At 42.2% G+C, this 18527-nt stretch overlaps 1 protein-coding gene across 3 annotated transcripts in view; it reads left to right on the plus strand.

Annotated features, from left to right (window-relative positions):
• The window catches only part of ncor1 (nuclear receptor corepressor 1), a 237585-nt gene that overhangs the window by 76815 nt on the left and 142243 nt on the right, over window positions 1–18527 (plus strand). For all 3 annotated transcript variants that reach the window (XM_084320851.1, XM_084320852.1, XM_084320853.1), the window contains exons 11-15: window positions 5047–5103; window positions 6647–6737; window positions 7587–7765; window positions 8381–8435; window positions 8596–8718. In XM_084320851.1, coding sequence (XP_084176977.1) covers window positions 5047–5103; window positions 6647–6737; window positions 7587–7765; window positions 8381–8435; window positions 8596–8718 — 505 coding nt within the window. The remainder of the gene's footprint in view (window positions 1–5046; window positions 5104–6646; window positions 6738–7586; window positions 7766–8380; window positions 8436–8595; window positions 8719–18527) is intronic.

Genomic DNA, 18527 nt, shown 5'->3' on the forward strand with positions numbered 1-18527 from the left:
GTTTTATTGTCACTAGTTTCATAGAAGACATGTTTAGGAAGCAAAATATAACAATCTCAAAATCAACAAAAATAATTATATTTGCCTATTCACCTGGGGTGTCTCGCCTTAAGTGAAGTTTGGTGAAAAAACAAGTTATTGCACTATTAATCCCAATAGGGACATTCATATTTGTTTGATCAAGAGTAACCTTTTATATATATATATATATATATATATATATATATATATATACATATATATATATATATATATATATATATATATATATATAGTATTATTATTTGAAGATTGGTGAAAGTTAGGTTTGCACTTCAATCCCAATAGGGACATTCATCTTGGTTTGATAATTTTTTTTTGTGTCAAATAAAAACAAACGTTATTTGAATGATTTCCTTGGCGTTTCTAGTTTTCAAGAGAAAAAAATCGATTAAAATCGTAAATCGGATAAAATAAAAATAAAAATCTGATTTTATTTTTAGGCCATATCGCCCAGCCCTACTTAGAGGTAGACAGCATGGTGGAGACAGTAGGAGTGCTTAGAGGTAGACAGTAGGAGGGCTTAGAGGTAGACAGTAGGAGGGCTTAGAGGTAGACAGTAGGAGGGCTTAGAGGTAGACCGTAGGAGGGCTTAGAGGTAGACATTATGGTGGAGACAGTAGGAGGGCTTAGAGGTAGACATTATGGTGGAGACAGTAGGAGGGCTTAGAGGTAGACATTATGGTGGAGACAGTAGGATGGCTTAGAGGTAGACATTATGGTGGAGACAGTAGGATGGCTTAGAGGTAGACAGCATGGTGGAGAGGGTAGGATGGCTTAGAGGTAGACAGCATGGTGGAGACGGTAGGAGGGCTTAGAGGTAGACATTATGGTGGAGACAGTAGGAGGGCTTAGAGGTAGACATTATGGTGGAGACAGCAGGAGGGCTTAGAGGTAGACAGTAGCGCTGCACGACTCGAGTCTTGCTCAAATGTGAATCACGATTTTTCTCCCTAAGAATTGAGATCACGATTCTCTCAAACATTTATTGCACTCTTTATTAAACAGCCAACATAACATATATGAAAGGGCTTGACTTAAACTTAAACATAACATATGAAAGTGCTTGACCTCTTGAGCCCTAGCCCTATTTTCTGAAAATCCGCCTAAAAATACATACCCAAGTAAATGGAAGATTGCTCCATTTCTGCATGGTCCATTTGCATGTTCTTGGTATCTAGGGACATCTCTATGGATCTCCTGGAATGTATTCCCAGTGTCAGAAATATTGTGTCTGTTACTATGCTTGAGTAAATTGTAATGAACCAAAGGAGAATATTTTTTATAATTTTCTTTTTTTATCTTTGACAGCGAATAACACCATGCTAAAAATGTCCAGACATGAGGAACTCCCACTGAGCTCGTTCAGCACCTTCTTGAGATCACGTGTACAAAAATATAAGCAAATGAATAAAGGGAAGATGGTTAAACAGAAGGTTTTGTAGATACAGTAGTGAATTCTGCCATCTGGACACATGCAATTTGAAATATTATAGAATATCAGCTCTATAAATTACCTTATTATAGCCAAGTCACACATCTATGGATCGGGCCAAATCTCCTCTTTACAATGGCAGAGTTCAAACTGGATTTAGTATCACCACGCGTGCAGCAAAAACCGTGAATGAAATCTACTGTAAGTACAGTTACTTTTTTATTATGTAGATTCCTCCGTCATTTTTCAACAGATTGTAACGCCGTTTTTAGCTGACGTTCACAGAAAGGTAGCGAAACTAACTGTTCTAATTTATGCCAATAACCTTCAGGTTTGTGGTAGATAATCCAGAAAAATAAGATAAATAAAAAAGTTAATCCACAAGTCATTTGATTTACAGGAGCTGGCTTGAGCTGGGTAGTGTCGTTTTTAGAAATTCCAACACCCATTGAAAGCCCTGGGTCTCCTCTCCTCATATGACTACAAACAAAATGGTGGCGTGCATTTCCTGGCGTCTATATTCGCTAGTTTCTGAATACATTTCCAAAACTCATATTTCACTAATAACACTTTAACCTATTGGTAAACAAACATATTGCTGAAAATATACACTATGACTGCTGTTTTGACAGGGTTAGGGTCTTTACTATTGGCTAAAAAAAAATAGATAAAAAACATGACATTAATTGATACAGTCTGTAGAGATGGATTTATGGCGTGATGTCATTTTGGATCCGACGCTGAGAGCGATCATTGAAGGGCTTCTACAACGGTGCTGCTGCTGGAGCTGAAGTGATGTACAGTTTATGCATTCGCAAAATATGAGAGCGCTGTCATTGAAGGGCTTCCTACAACAGTGCTGCTGCTGAAGTGATGTACAGTTTATGCATTCGCAAAATATGAGAGCGCTGTCATTGAAGGGCTTCCTACAACGGAGCGCGGCCGCTGCTGCTGCTGGAGCTGAAGTGATGTACAGTGACGAGTGAATCTGGTAGTTGGTTGTTAAAAACGCGAAACATAATAACGTTACGCTTTCTAGTTCAGCGCATTTCATAACTGTATGGGCTTTGTTTATACTTCAGAGGTGATGTACAGTGACGAGTGAATCTGGTAGTTGGTTGTTAAAAACGCGAAACATAATAACGTTACGCTTTCTAGTTCAGCGCATTTCATAACTGTATGGGCTTTGTTTATACACGAGTGAATCTGGTACGAGTGAATCTGGTAGTTGGTTGTTAAAAACGCGAAAAACATAACGTTACGCTTTCTAGTTCAGCGCATTTCATAGCGCTCCACTGCTACCGCAGCTGAACACAAGTTGGTTGGAACAGCGAACACAAGTTGGTTGGTACACAAGTTGGTTGCCCGCGCTGCCGCTCGCTTGCTCCTTGGATTTCATTTGGGACGTGGGACAACTGCCGCTTGCCGGGGCGGGGGGGTCGCGGCCAATCAGAGAAAAGCCGAACACAAGTTGGTTGCCTTTAATATTCACGCGTTACGGGACCCATCGGGCTCAAGAGGTTAAAAGTATCTTGTAACATACAAAATAACTCACGTCTCTTTTCATCTCTTATTTTAGAACACTTAACCTCTTAATGTTCGGCGTACCGTATACAGCAGCGGTTCTCAACAGGGGTGCCCGCGGCACTAGGGCTGCAACTAATGACTATTTTGGTAGTCTACTAATCTGTCGATTATTTTGTCGATTAGTCGACTAATCAAAAAAAAATATTAAAGAAATATATATATTTTTTTTTTTTATTTTTTATTTTTGCACTACCTATCTTTGTGAAAGTGGCTTCTCAGCTCTGGTCCAGCTGAAGACGGAGCAGAGGAACAGCTTGGACATTGAGCATGACCTCAGAGTTGCTTTGTCTACCATCACCCCAGACTTTGAGACTCTTGTCAGGACCAAACAACATCCCCAGTTATCCCATTAGTTCCGCCAAACTTACTGTCTGTCTGTTATGTTAAGCTAAGACGTCTTCAGCTGGACCAGAGCCTTGAGATTTAAAAAACAAAAAATTTGTAATTCTTTTTGGATTACAGAAAATTATCACTAAAGTGCATCTGTTGCAGCTGCACTGTTTTCCATGAAAATACCATATTTGGATAAGTTTGACCATTTCTCAAAATCTGAAAATCATTATTTAATAAAACACAGAAAAGGATCACTGTTACTCTGGATAAAAAAAACCTTTACAGACAACATTGAGACAAAGCTTCCTGACACATCTCCATCCAAACTCTTGGAAGAACTCAATGAAATCTCATACCACCTGGAGAGCTAGTTTCAGAGTGTGGTGCTGAGTACCAAGTATCTCATGATGCAGCAGTTAAGGTGTTGATACCATTCAGCACCACATATGTGTGTGAAGCTGGCTTTTCATCCATGACAGCTCTGAAAACCAAATATAGGGCCAAGTTGAGCCTTGAGGATGACATGCGTGTTGCCTTGTCAAAGATCTCCCCACGTATTGACCGTATTATTAGCCAGCAGCAGCAGACCTCGCATTGAGCTAGAAATGTCCACTGAGTGAACGAGTGCTTATTTTCTGTATTTATTTATATTTTTTGAGAAATGGTAACTTGGTGATCCTTTTCTGTATTTAAAAAAAATACATTATTTTCTATTTTTGAGAAATGGTCAAACTTATCCAAATATGCAATTTTTATGGAAAAGTGTGCAGCTGCAACAGATGACACTTTAGTGATAATTTTCTGTAATTTTATTTAAAGAAATATGCCATTTGATTTACTACTACAAGCAGTGTAATGTCAACAGTACTAAGCCATTTAGACCTGAAACACCTGTTAATAATGCATTATATAGGCATATACACACAAATGTGTTTCCCGGTTTCTTAAATAAACATTATTTTGAAAGCAAGCACTTTTGTCATCATTGTAGCAAAAAAGACAAGACCGGAAAAGTCTTTATCGTATGTAGGGGTGCCCTGGAATATTTTATTGAACACAGGGGTGCCTTGGCAGCAGAAAGGTTGAGAACCCCTGACAGCACACCACGCCCGTGTGCGGGACGCGTGTGCGTCGTGGCACTTTGCTCTCGTCTGTCAGCTCAGGGCTGCATTTTTCGCCGATCACCCAATACACCGTTCGAAAGTAGGATTCTCCGCCTTTCGATTGTCACCACACTCAACCAATTGCATGCTTCGGTCTTGAGTTACAAGACGATATATCCGGCGAGCGTCATTTGACAAGCACTCCATCAAATGACCACTTCCGGTTCTGACCGGACCTGAACTGACCAATCACAGCTGATGGCGAAAATGATTGATCGCCGTTGTAGCCAACGAGCGTCCACTCTGAAAGAGATCCCACACGGGCGGATGAGAGTGGGGAAGGTTGACTAAGAAGACCTTTGTCCCGACTCTAGCGTCAGAATGTTATGTTGGAAAGTGAACGGCCATTTTGGATAATCAGGCTGTATTTTTACCGGTACACACACATTACAAAAACCTTTCTACAGAACAAATTTTCCGTGGGATTTTTATAAACATTGGACTGTATGACTATAAGACTTCAGGTTATGGAACCATTGTGTTTTCCAGCTCCTACCTCTCATCTGGAACCCAAAAACAGGAATCTGGCGACAAGTCAACACAAAAGTAAGAAAATGTATTTTACATCAGAATCGTCGTCATTTAGAAATGAGATCGCATAGATGTATGAATCGGGATCGCAATTTTTTTTACGATTATTCATGCAGCCCTAGTAGACAGCATGATGGAGACAGTAGGGGGGCTTAGAGGTAGACAGCATGGTGGAGACAGTAGGAGGGCTTAGAGGTAGACATTATGGTGGAGACAGTAGGAGGGCTTAGAGGTAGACATTATGGTGGAGACAGTAGGATGGCTTAGAGGTAGACATTATGGTGGAGACAGTAGGAGGGCTTAGAGGTAGACATTATGGTGGAGACAGTAGGATGGCTTAGAGGTAGACATTATGGTGGAGACAGTAGGAGGGCTTAGAGGTAGACATGGTGGAGACAGTAGGATGGCTTAGAGGTAGACATTATGGTGGAGACAGTAGGAGGGCTTAGAGGTAGACATTATGATGGAGACAGGAGGGCTTAGAGGTAGACATTATGGTGGAGACAGTAGGAGGGCTTAGATGTAGACATTATGGTGGAGACAGTAGGATGGCTTAGAGGTAGACATTATGGTGGAGACAGTAGGAGGGCTTAGAGGTAGACATTATGGTGGAGACAGTAGGAGGGCTTAGAGGTAGACATTATGGTGGAGACAGTAGGAGGGCTTAGAGGTAGACATTATGGTGGAGACAGTAGGATGGCTTAGAGGTAGACATTATGGTGGAGACAGTAGGAGGGCTTAGAGGTAGACATTATGGTGGAGACAGTAGGAGGGCTTAGAGGTAGACATTATGGTGGAGACAGTAGGAGGGCTTAGAGGTAGACGGTAGGAGGGCTTAGAGGTAGACAGTAGGAGGGCTTAGAGGTAGACATTATGGTGGAGACAGTAGGAGGGCTTAGAGGTAGACATTATGGTGGAGACAGTAGGAGGGCTTAGAGGTAGACATTATGGTGGAGACAGTAGGATGGCTTAGAGGTAGACATTATGGTGGAGACTGTAGAAGGGCTTAGAGGTAGACATTGTGGAGGATACAGAAGAGAAGGATCTGGTGGGCTTTGGTCAGCAGGGTTCCAGAGACTAGGTATTTAAAATGGCACTCTTTATTTCAATGTCTCTTCTGACAGCAACTGAAATGAGTTGCAAGGACACTGAATGTTTTTTTTTTATGTCAACAACCGTTTTCAGGGGCTCTTATCACAAAAGGTCTCTTTTTTTCCAGTAATTAGTTAATTCCAATGTTCCACAGTGTGCTGTCCCTCTAGTCTCTCTTTACTTTAAACAATGTCTTGACTATGGCGTTGCCTGTGCACTGGTGTGTCTACGGTCACTGTACTCGTGATGTCTCCTGGCCAGACACGCTAATTGAGGAGTGTTTTTTTTTTGTAAATCTGTCGCTCCAAACTGCCGTTGTGTCGCACCTCGCAAGTATCTCCTGTTAATAATTCGTTTCTTGTCACCACATTAAGTCTTTGTGTGCAAGTGTTTGTTCAGACAACCCCATCGTGGATGATGACTCCCATCGTTGAGGGCGTTTTCTCTTCTCTCCTCCCTCCCTCAGAGTTGGCCAACGGGGAACGGGCCTTTCTGCAACCATTGCAAGGAGCGAGCATGAGATCTCGGAGATCATCGACGGCCTTTCTGAACAGGAGGTACGTCCAGTAGCCGTCAATCTGTTGTCCTTTCCCCAGCTATGTTCTCAGGGTCTGCAAACGCCAGTCTCCGAAAACGGTGAGAGGCAGGAGGGGGGGCGGCCGGCTACTAACGTTACTACTTTTTGGGTGGTTTGGTGTTTTCATGGTGTGCTGTGCACAACGAAGAAAACGTGTGAACAGCTGAAGAGATATTCATCGATTCAAGATGGGGGAAATGACTCGACGGGACGAGACGGGAGGGGTAACGGTTCACTCCCGTGCCGGACCTGCTCTCTCCTCTCCTCCTTCTCCCCCCGCATCATCCTCTTCTCCCCTCTCCTCTCCCCTTATTTAGCTTTTTAAAGGAATCATCTGTAGACCGCTTCATTTTGTCACACGAACAAGTTGAATAGGCTATAGTGCAAAATGAGTTGTTTCAGTCGGCGTGTTCCAACTGTGGATAACATTTTTGGAGACCTCAAGTTACCGCTACTCTGAGATGGGCAGGAGGTTATTATAGGCCATAATAGTTGGACATGCCAGGCATGCTTAGCCAATAGAAAGATAAGCAATACCAGTGCAATGTGTCAAAATATCACAGTAAAACAGATTACACGACTGCACATCTTGTTTTAAGGAACCATAAGAGCCACACACACACACACACACACTCACACTCACACAGACACAGACACAGACACAGACACACACACACTCACACTCACACTCACTCACAATAATGGGACCAAGTCAAATATGAAAATATTTTGGTTGCAATTTTGAGCCCTGCTTAAAAATAATCTTAAACGAATGAAAGAACTCCCAACACTGCTAACCATCCCCTCTTCCCCCTGTCTGTATCATTAGAACAATGAGAAGCAGATGAGACAGCTTTCTGTCATCCCTCCCATGATGTATGACTCAGAGCAGCGGCGGGTCAAGTTCATCAACATGAATGGCCTAATGGACGACCCCATGAAGGTGTACAAAGCCCGTCAGTTCATGAACGTGTGGTCTGAGCACGAGAGGGAGATCTTCAAGGAGAAGTACGTTTTACGGCTGTTGTTGTTGTTGTTGTTGTTGTTGTTGTTGTTGTTGTTGCTGCTGTTATTGTCATTGCCAGAAAGTGGTTTGATTGATGAATGTCTTTTTTAGAAGTTCAGAGACCTACTCAGAACAGACTTTCTAAACAAGGTCAACGAATCTGTCTTTCTAATTCAGTTAACGTGCCATCGTGAGGGAACGCTCTTCATGATATCATGAGTAAAAAGATGTTTCTGGTTATTTGAATAGAATAAAAATGTCTTGGGTTGTTTTGACGGAAGCAGAATGGGGTTATGCAAGGCCAGGCCAGGCCGGACAAGAGGCCAATGGGAGTTGGTTTAATATCCTGTGTCCACATAGATGTTCAGAACACTCTTGGCGTATGCAGTGTGGGGGAAAAAGAATTCTAAACAAATTGGCGTTCATGATCATTTTCATTTATTTTCCCACCACAAATGTATGAATGTTTGATGTAATGCATTCCTGCCGAGAATGGAAAAGCATTCAGCGCTGTAGGCCGCAAATATTGTTTGCGGAGCTTCAGTGGCTCACTACTCTACTTTATATCGCCCGCCTCTGACAACTTAACTCAAAGCGTGTTTTTTCCCAACGTGTAGGTTTGTTCAACACCCCAAGAACTTTGCCCTCATCGCCTCTTATCTAGAGAGAAAGGTGAGCCTTTATTAATCACTGGGATACTATTCTCTCCCTGCTTCCCTGTTTTAATGGACCAGACCCAAAAGCACATGGTTTGCATTTGTTGCCGGTCTGTCATTTTCTCTCTCTCCCGTCTGCTCATAATATCCTTTGCCCTCTTCCCCCTTGTTTTCAGTGTGTGTCCGATTGTGTCCTGTTCTACTACTTGACCAAGAAGAACCAGAACTACAAGACCCTGGTGAGACGCAACTACGGGAGACGGAGAGGAGGAAGGAACCAGGCGAACCAGCTTACTCAGGTGCATTTCACTTTCCAAATACGATGAATGGATGTGGATTTGTCTTGCTCTTTTTGTTTTATAAATGTTTTTATTTTACCTTTTTATTTAACCAGGCAAATCAATTAACACATTGGGTGCCATGCAGTATGCCCATCTTTACCACTCTCTGCCAGTGCTGTAAGCCTATGGAGTGGCTCACCTTCTTTGCCGGGCTATAACTTTTTAAATATTATAGCTATATCGACATTACTATGGCCCATTCAACATCGGGTATCTATCGTTCCGGATGTGGGAACGTTATATTTTTCCATTCATACATTGTCGTGTTAGTACCGTCGAGAATATACGTATGTTTTTAGACTGTATAGCAGTCATTCCTACGCTATATTAAAAATGTCAAATGCTTATGATCGCTATACATTATGCTCATTGCTCCATAATGCGTGAAGGAAAGAGGGGGGGGGGGGGGGGGGGGGTCATTTATGATTCCTTGATTGTCACTAACGGCTTTCTTTAGTAAGACACCATACGTTGATCGGACAGATTGAAATGAAATAAATGGACAATCGAGCTGGAAATAACGCTAGATTCCTCTTACCTCTGGCCGATGCGTCTGGAGAAAAAAATGCCAATTATTTGATGTCGATCTGCTAGATCCATTTTCCGTTTGTATGACGCAATAAATGCCGAAAGCATATTGATTCTTGCGTCTCGAAAGCGATCCAATGCACTCGAGGTGTGTATATTGATCCACGTTACAAGATATCTCTGGCGGAGCTTTTTTCCCGATGCACCGAGCGCCACTTCCGTTTTAATTAAATTTTTGTCCCCACTTTTTTCTCCCAATTTTCTATTTTTCTCCCATCCCAATTTCGTATTTTATCCAATTCTTCCCTCCCCTGTCTTGAACGTTGCTAGACTATACCTCCCACTGGTCGGCTGTAGTGAGGACAGAAGTCTTGCATCACGCGTCCCCTCCGGTACACAAGGAGGCAGCCTGTCACATCTTTTCACCGCAGCAGCTCGAACTCTCAGTGGCGAGGAGTAACGCGTGGGAGGCTCACGCTGCCCCCGCTACTTCCTGTTTCCGCCGCACCGGCGTCACCAAACCGACCTGTAGGAGTCGCTGTCCACAACGTCCAATCCCCACCCACCGGCTTTCCCACCCTCTAACACTTGCCAATTGTGTTAGTATGAACGACCGGCCAGCCGGTAGCAACGCAGAGAGCTGGGCTCGAACCCAGCGTATCCTGCGTTAGTGGCAAGCGCCTTGCCCACTGCGCCAATCAGCCGCCCCGCCACTTCCGGTTTAGAGTGGCGTGTAACTCGCCCGAAATCCACCAGGCGGCGTTATTGAGGCATTGCAATATCAGACGGGGTCCAGCTGGCTCCCGGAGGCTTCCTGGATGAATTATGAATGCCAATAGCGAATAAAAGAAATAACGATCATCGTTGTTGGCACTCAACGCATGGCAAATTCCTATTTACAATGATTGCCTGGCAAGAGGGGGGGGGGGGGCTGAGAAGGAATTCAGGATTAAACATTTCCAACATACAATATAAATATACATACACCAAGCAATATAGCAGTGAGAAGGGCACCATGACAGACAGGGGATTGGGCATGTTACTGGGTTGAGAAATAGTTGCAGGAATCAGTGAGAATGTTCATGCTTGAGAATGCTTGAATGTTGACTTAGGCATAAAGGTGACCAGTTTGAGAGATTTCTGTTATCTGTGTTCCCCTGGTATGACACAATCTCAAATACAGTTCACAGGGACTGCATCACAAACAAATAGAAAGTAGTCATACATATGACTTTCCATATATACATTTAGCACTACTGTGTGTGTATATATCAGTGCAAGCAGTGTGGCATATGGTGAGAGTTATTTCTTCAATATTTATTTGATCATTTGCAGCCATATTACCACTTAGAAGATGTAGTATACCTGGAAACGGAATGCACATGGGGGAATTATGCGCATATGTTTTCAGCGTGAATGAAACCTTCTGTCCGGTGATAGCGGAGCCTTTACATTTTTACTGCATATATCATTCATACTTTCAGTGATTCATCCATCTTTCATATCATTCATACATTAGTTAGTTGATCCTAGATCTTAAGATGTGTAGCACAAGGCCCTCTAGTGTACAAAGCGTATTGTGGCTGGTGTTAAAGGTCTCTCTCTTCCACCTCCCTGAAAGCCCAGTCCCTCCTCAATTTTCAGTACTGGGCAGAACCACCGGGGGTTGTCGCTCGCTGGGTCAAACCTGCAAATACTTTTCACCTAAAAAGTTTCAAGTTGTCACCTAAACCTAATTAGGATGGAGGTGCTTTATGTGAATCGTGAGGGATAATTAAAAAAACGCGTCAAACAGGCAAGACGAATTATGGAAGAACCGTGGTGTAGTAGACGGCTCCTGGAAATGGTTTTATCTGGTTGCTACAGCAGAGCAGGCTCTCTGTTGCCTTTCCAATGCCTGAGGGAAAGAGAGGAAGAGGGAGTGACAACAAGAACGATGGTTAACCTCTGAATGCTCACTTGTCATCCTCCAGACTCATACCTTGCAATTAATGGAATAACAAGGTATAACAGGTCTTTTGATACTGGGGGATGATGGGTGCCGTTTACAGAATAGGACCAAAAGCTCTGTTCCATTTTTCTTTCTGATCTTTGATGAGTTGTTGTTTTTGCTCCAAGAGACTTGATCTATAGGAGTTGCATTGCTGCTGCTGCTGTGAATCTGTTTTCATTAAAACTTCACACCAGGATTTATAAGCATTCCACTTGCAGACGAACGAGACAAATTTGCTTCATCAACTTTAATTAGAAATTGTGCATCTTTCACACATCCTCGCACGCTTAAATACTGATTATTAATGAAAATGAATGTGGGGAGCACTGGTAATGTCGGGATGGGGGTTTGCCGTTTTTTCCCCAGTTGGTTAAATAAATTAGGTAGGGAGGGATGTCCCCAATTTTTATATTTTTTTTGCCCCCGATCCGAGTAATTTGATATTGAGTATCTGCCAAGTCCCGTTTCCTTAGCTAGCCTAGCTTAACACAATGAATGGAAGCGGAGGAGAAGCGGCTAGCCGGCCCTAGACGTTGGTCAGCTAAACGCCTCTCCTGGGGATTAAAGCTAGGTTAGCCACTTCTTATCTGCTTCCATTCATTGGGCTTCTAGGCTAGGCGAATGTGCAGCCTAATAGCTTTCTACTGAATGCACAGAGAGGAAACTGGTATACTATCTATCTTCTTGTCTGACTGTGGAGAAGACGGTAGGCGAATTTCCCTTAACACATTGGTTGCCAACGATGAATGACGAATTATCGCTTGGTTGCCACCACTCTAATCAATGAGAGGACGAGCACATTTGCGAACGCTTAAACTATATCTTAACCCTTGGGCGGCTACGTGGCGTAGTGGGCAAGGCGCTCGCCATGAAATCTGGAGACATTTGCTTTCAGTTTAGCTGGTCGTCCACAGTAATACACATTGGCCGTATTACGGGGTGGGAAACTGATGGGTGGGGATCGGGCGTTGTGGACAGCGACTCCTACAAGTCGGTTGGTGCGCCTGCGCAGTAGAATCAGGAAGTGTCGGTGGCAGCGTGAGCCTCCCACGCGTTACTCCTCGCCACTGAGAGATCGAGCTGCGCAGGTGAAAAGATGCGACTGCTGTTACCTCAAGTACCGGAGGGGACTTGTGCTATGTATGACTTAGTCCACATTGCAGCCGGCTTGTGGGAGGCAAGAAACAGCGTTCGTGACAGGGGAGGGTTGAATTGGATGATACGAAATTGGGATGGGAGAAAATATAGAAAATGGGAGAAAAAGTGGATCAAAAAAAAACTATATCTTAACCCTTTATTCGCCAAGGACGTTTCCACGTCATTCTCCGCCATGCGTAATCTGCCAATGACGCCGTAAGGAAATGGATCGCATATATCAACATCCCATAATCGAGAACTTTCTGCGCCACGCTGACCACCCAACGGTCAGAGGAAGATGCGGTAAGTTTCAGCGTGTTTGATTATTATTAAACGTATAATCTGCTCTGATATATATATCGCCCATACTAAATAAATGATTTAACGTCGGCCACAGACTTATAAACCCCCCCCCCCCCCCCCCCCCCTCCGGTCACCAGCAGATGATGAGGCAGGACGTTTAGGACCTTGTACAATTGAACGTTTTAATATGACGTCAATCGGTATCAAACTACATTTGATGATGTAATATATGTATTTATAGCTATAACTCGTGTTCTGCAGAATGCTGCAGAAAACGATAAAAACATATTTATACTTTAGAGCGTATTTTAGTATGAATATGTGAATGAAAAAGTAGAACGTTGCTACATCCTAAATGATGGATACTTGATGTTGAATGGGCCATAGTAATGTCAATTTAGCAATACAATTTAAAAAGTTATAGCCTTGCAAAGAAGGGGAACATCTCCATACACTTATAGTGGTGGCAGAGAGGGGATTAAGATCAGAATAATCCCTGGCAGATAAAGGGTTAAATTATGGCTATGGTTCTAATACACCCGTCGCTTATCAATGACTTGCTTGCAGTTAACATGTACGAAACGGATTGTTTTTTCATCGGTACATTTCCGTTTTATACCGTTTTGAATAGTTTTGGAAATTTCTAGAAAGAAAAAAGATTCCGCAGTAATAGCCATTTACTGGAATACACACAACACGTTGTCATTTTCCGGCTGACTTATGAATAGTTTTCAAATAAACGCTAGATTATCGATAGTATATGTGTACTTATACTACATGTACTACATGTATGGCTAGAGAAGCGGGCTGAAAAATCGATTATCTATGCCGTGCCTGGCGCTAATGTTACGCACACACTGTACACACACAGGAGACACGTTGTGAACGCTGTGAAAAAAACCTCTGATTAACCCAATACTGGTCAAATAAAGTCCTTACCTCAGATCAGATGTTCTGCAAAAAGATTAATCCAATTCCTGATCGCCATTCCAAATATCGATCGCGTTTATTGATCCAATGTTATACCTCGAAACAGATAATCGACGCTTCTTCCAGTGTCCTCAATGGATGCAATAGTCTCCGGTTACATGCCTCAGAAGTAAAAATGTGGAGCCCGGAGTTTTTTTTTCTGATGCATTCCCATCAACTCCATTCCAATGGGTGTTGCAATACCATGCGGGAGACGATAGGGGCCGGTATTTGCCCTTTTCGAGGTCAGAGCCATTCCCAATGATAACGTGAGGCTGGATGGATGAAAAATGTATGGATATCGCTAATAAAAGAATAACTATTAAATAACGAGATTTCTCGTCATTGGCACTCAACGCATGGCGGCCAACAACGAGATTTCTCGTCGTTGGCACCCAATGTGTTAATGTTGGTGTTAGGGGTGGGAATCGCCAGAGACCTCGCGATACAATACTATCGCGATACTTGAGCCGCGATACGATAGTATCGCGATACTCGATATATCGAGAATATTGCGATATATATATATATATATATATTTTTTATAACATTTTTTTTTAACTGCAAAGTAAAAATGTCAACATGTTTTATCTAATAAAATAAAGTTCAGTCTTCATCTCACTTCAATCATTTTGATTGCAGAACATGGTATTTTCTCAAGCAGACAGATGTAAACACTGTAATCTGTGTTGCATGTACCTGACAAACTGAACTGTTTGTATTACAGTAATATTCCAACTTAACTGAATGCACGTGTGTGTGTGTGGACTACTGTACTATTACAGGTATTGAAATGAACAATGCAACTTCCTTATACAATTTTTTTTTATTAATAATTAAATATCGATACTGTATCGATACAGTATCGGCACGCAAAGTATCGCGATACTACTACGTCGATCGATTTTTTTCCCTCAACCCCTAGTTCAAGGGTGGCCAACCAGTCAGAGACTAAGAGCCACAAAAATGACTGTGGTACCACAAAGAGCCACACCATATACCAGCGTTTCTCAACCTTTTTTTTCAGTCACGGCACCCTTCATGTGTTTATAGGTCTCACCCTCTGGCCTCTGAAGTTGCTAATGTCTTTTTTATTTGGGCCTCACAGGGTTAAAAGTACCCTGTGAGACCCACGGTTGCAAAATTACAAAATCACTTTTAGCCATTTAAAAAAATAATGTTTATTTAAAAAATGTTAAAGGGGAACTATTTTACTATTTCTTTCACTATTTGGGCACTTTTACACAATTCCTGTGAGTCTATGGAACACCTAGGTTTTTTTCAAAAAAAATGCATTGTTTTGTATTTCTAATCAAGTACTAAAAACCGCATTTTTCTACCTCAAGATCTTAAGCCGTTTTTGAGGCTGGGCGCCAACCACTGTGTGGCCTGGTGCCAACTGCCACATCAACTGCCACATTATTATGCAGCTGAGAAATCTCTGACATCACAGATATGCACATTTTCAGATTACTCAGTTCAGTGAGGGTGAATATTGTGAGAGGAGAATTGGAAGAATGCGCCAATATGAGAATTAGAGACATATATCCTATTAATATAAGTCCACATAGCTAAGAAACAATGGTAAACACTGAAAAAGGCCATTTATAAGATAGTTCCCCTTTAAGCACATGTATAGTCAATTGGTCCTGTTGTTCAGCCTCACAATGCTATTTTATAGTAAATGTGTTTATATGTCCCACCCTCTGGCCTCTGAAGTTGCTAATTTCTTTTTAATTTGGGCCTCACAGGGTTAACCTCTTAAGCCCGAGATATACAGTAAAAGTGTATATTTTCAGCATTACGTTTGTTTACCAATTATCTTAACTGTTATTAGTGAAATATAAGATTATAGAAATCTCAGGGCATTGAGTCAGAAACCGACGCATATTGACAGGAGGAAGTGGCACAGCCAAAAGTGAGTGTAGTCTTTTGAAGGAAGAGACTCAGGGCTTTCAAATTTCGAAAAACTACCCTACCCAGCTCACACCAGCCCCTGTCAATCATCTGACTTCTGGATTTACTTTTTAATTTCTCTTATTTTTTCGGATTATCTCCCACAAACCTGAACGTTATTGCCATAAAACAGAACACAGTTAGTTTCTCTACCTTTCTGTGAACGTCTTGCAAAAAACTGTGTTGCAATATGATGAAAAATGGTGGAGAAATTTACATTATAAAAAAGATGGCAGAATTCAGTACTGTATCTACAAAACCTTCTGTTTAATCATCTTCCCTTTATTCATTTGCTTAGATTTTTCAGGTCTGGTGAATTTTAGCATGGTGTTATTCACAGTCAAAGATACATTTTTTTTTAAATAGAATTGATATTCTCCTTTGGTTCATTACAATTTTCTCAAGCCTAGTAACAGACACACTATTTCTGACACTGATCCATATATGTCCCTAGATTCAGATACCAAGAACATGCAAATGGACCATTAAAAAAAAAAAAAAAAAAATGTTTATTCTACGTCCTTATGGAATGAGTGACATAAAAAAAAAGTAAAAAAAAAAAAAAAATTATGGGTGGAAGAGCCGCACATTGACGGGCAAAGAGCCGCATGCGGCTCGCGAGCCGCGGGTTGGCCACCCCTGCCCTAGTTGGTGTGTTCCTTTTAACACATCCAGCGCCGGAAACGCTTTCCAGCATTATTGGCCGCCATGCGTTGTCTGCCAGGATCGCTGTACAGCGTTTTTTAGATCAATATTTAATTTTTTTGCCATGGCATTCATAATTCATATACCCACCCCCGGTCCTGCAGCTGGACCTTAGATGTGACTGCAACGACGGCTGAATACCGCCGCCTGGTGGATGGTCGGGCGAGTTACACTCGCAAACAGGATGTGCCATCAGTGCATCGATGAAAATCATCCGGCAGTCACATCTCGTTACGGGACTCCCGACAGACACTATGTACATAATGGATCGCTTTCTAAACTTAATAATCGATATGATTTCGGCGTTTATTGTGCCATACAAACCGGAAATGGACCTAGGCGATCGGCGTCGTATAATTGGGATCTTTCACCGCCAGTCTCATTGGCCCACGGTAAGAGGAATATAACGTTATTTTCAACCCGATTGTGCATTTCCTTGTTTGCAAACCATCTGATCAATATATCCACCCAACCTACATAAAGCAGTTACTGATGATCTGGGAATTATAAACGACCCCCCCCCCCCTTCCTCCGCGCATGATGAGGCATAATGTATACCGATCATACACATTTGAGTTTTTTGGTGTAGCGTGTATGGGGGGGAAACGGCAATCGATAATCTATATAATGCATTTGGGCCTATAACTAGCGTTTTTGGAATTACAGCAGAAAAGATTAAAAACATACTTATATTCTAGAAGGTATTAACACAACAATGTATTAATGAAAAAGTATAACGTTCCCACATCCTGAATGATAGATAATCGATGTTGAATGGGCCATAGTAATGTCAATATAGCAATACAATTTAAAAAGTTATAGCCCTGCAAAGAAGGTAAACATCTCCATAGGCTTACAGCGCTGGCAGAGAGGGGCATGAGATGGGCATAACCCCCGGCGGGCAATGTGTTAAGGGAAAGCTGTGATGCAGGCTATTTATTTATTTGGTTTATTTTTTAACAAAGGATCAGAATTTGATCGGTTCTCAAACTTTTTTATACCACAACCCCATTTTTATTTAGGATATTTTTTTGTGACCCCACACTTACACATGTATTGCGGAATTTCAACATGGAAATAAGGAATATCAAAATAAAACCAAACATTGTTGAACTTGATCATGCATATTTTTTAGGAAATGAAATTACAGCACAATGAAATTAATGAATATTATCAACAAAAGCAACGGAATTGTTTCTGTATATACATATTTATAAAACAAGGCATATTTAGCCAAAATATGTTGCCAGAACATAAAAAAAGAAAAGAAAATGCATTCACATGCGCTTTTCAAGAATAAACAAAAACGAGACTTAATGGGAAGGGTGTGCTTGTACATTTGAACAGTTCCATGATACGTGGCTGCGCTGTGCTGAGAAAGAGGCGGAGATCCGCTTCTACTCTGAGACGAGATCTGTATTTATTTTTTATTAATGTCGGTGACGAAAATCCGGCCTCACAGAGGTATGTTGATGCAAAGGGGACAAGCTTTCTCAGCGCAGCATTACACAGCACTGAGTACTCGTTCCGGACTGATATCCAGAACTTTGTGAGGGCCTGTCCAGTGAACTTGACTTTCAGTAGCTCGTCACACGAAAGATCGATGAGCGCCTCCTGACAGTGGGAGGCCTGTTGCGTCCTGCTTAATGAACGGATCTTGGTTCCAGTTGTCCAAATTGTCCCTTCTTTCTTTTGGAAAAATAGTTCCGAAATTGTTCAATGAGCCCTTCTATGTGGCTACAGATGATGGGCTTCAAATCATTCCATGCTACATTCTGTTCCTCCAAAAAGCAGAGTAAACACCCCAAAATCTCTGCTGATTATCCTGGAGTGCCACAAATGGCTCTCCATTTTAGCTGTGAGTCCAAACGTGTCTGTGTCCCGACCTTGTAGTCCCAGATTCAACGTATTGAGGCCAGATGTGGCCTCCGCGATTATACCTGTGCAGGATTATAGTGAGATGTGTAACCATAACCCTTTCACTGCCACACTACAGAAGGTCAACCCTTTACTATCACACTACCGACCTGCTGTTGTGTGGCAGTGAAAGGGTTAACCTTCTGTGTATTGTCGCAGTGAAAGGGTTAACCGTTTGGTAATGCGGCAGGGAAAGGGTTAGGCGGCCCTCATAGGGGCCGTCGGGCACGCTTGCACACGTCGCGGCACTTTGCGCTCG

This window comes from Notolepis coatsorum (genome assembly GCF_963971535.1).
Source record: "Notolepis coatsorum genome assembly, chromosome: 8".
NCBI classification, from domain to species: Eukaryota; Metazoa; Chordata; class Actinopteri; order Aulopiformes; family Paralepididae; genus Notolepis; species Notolepis coatsorum.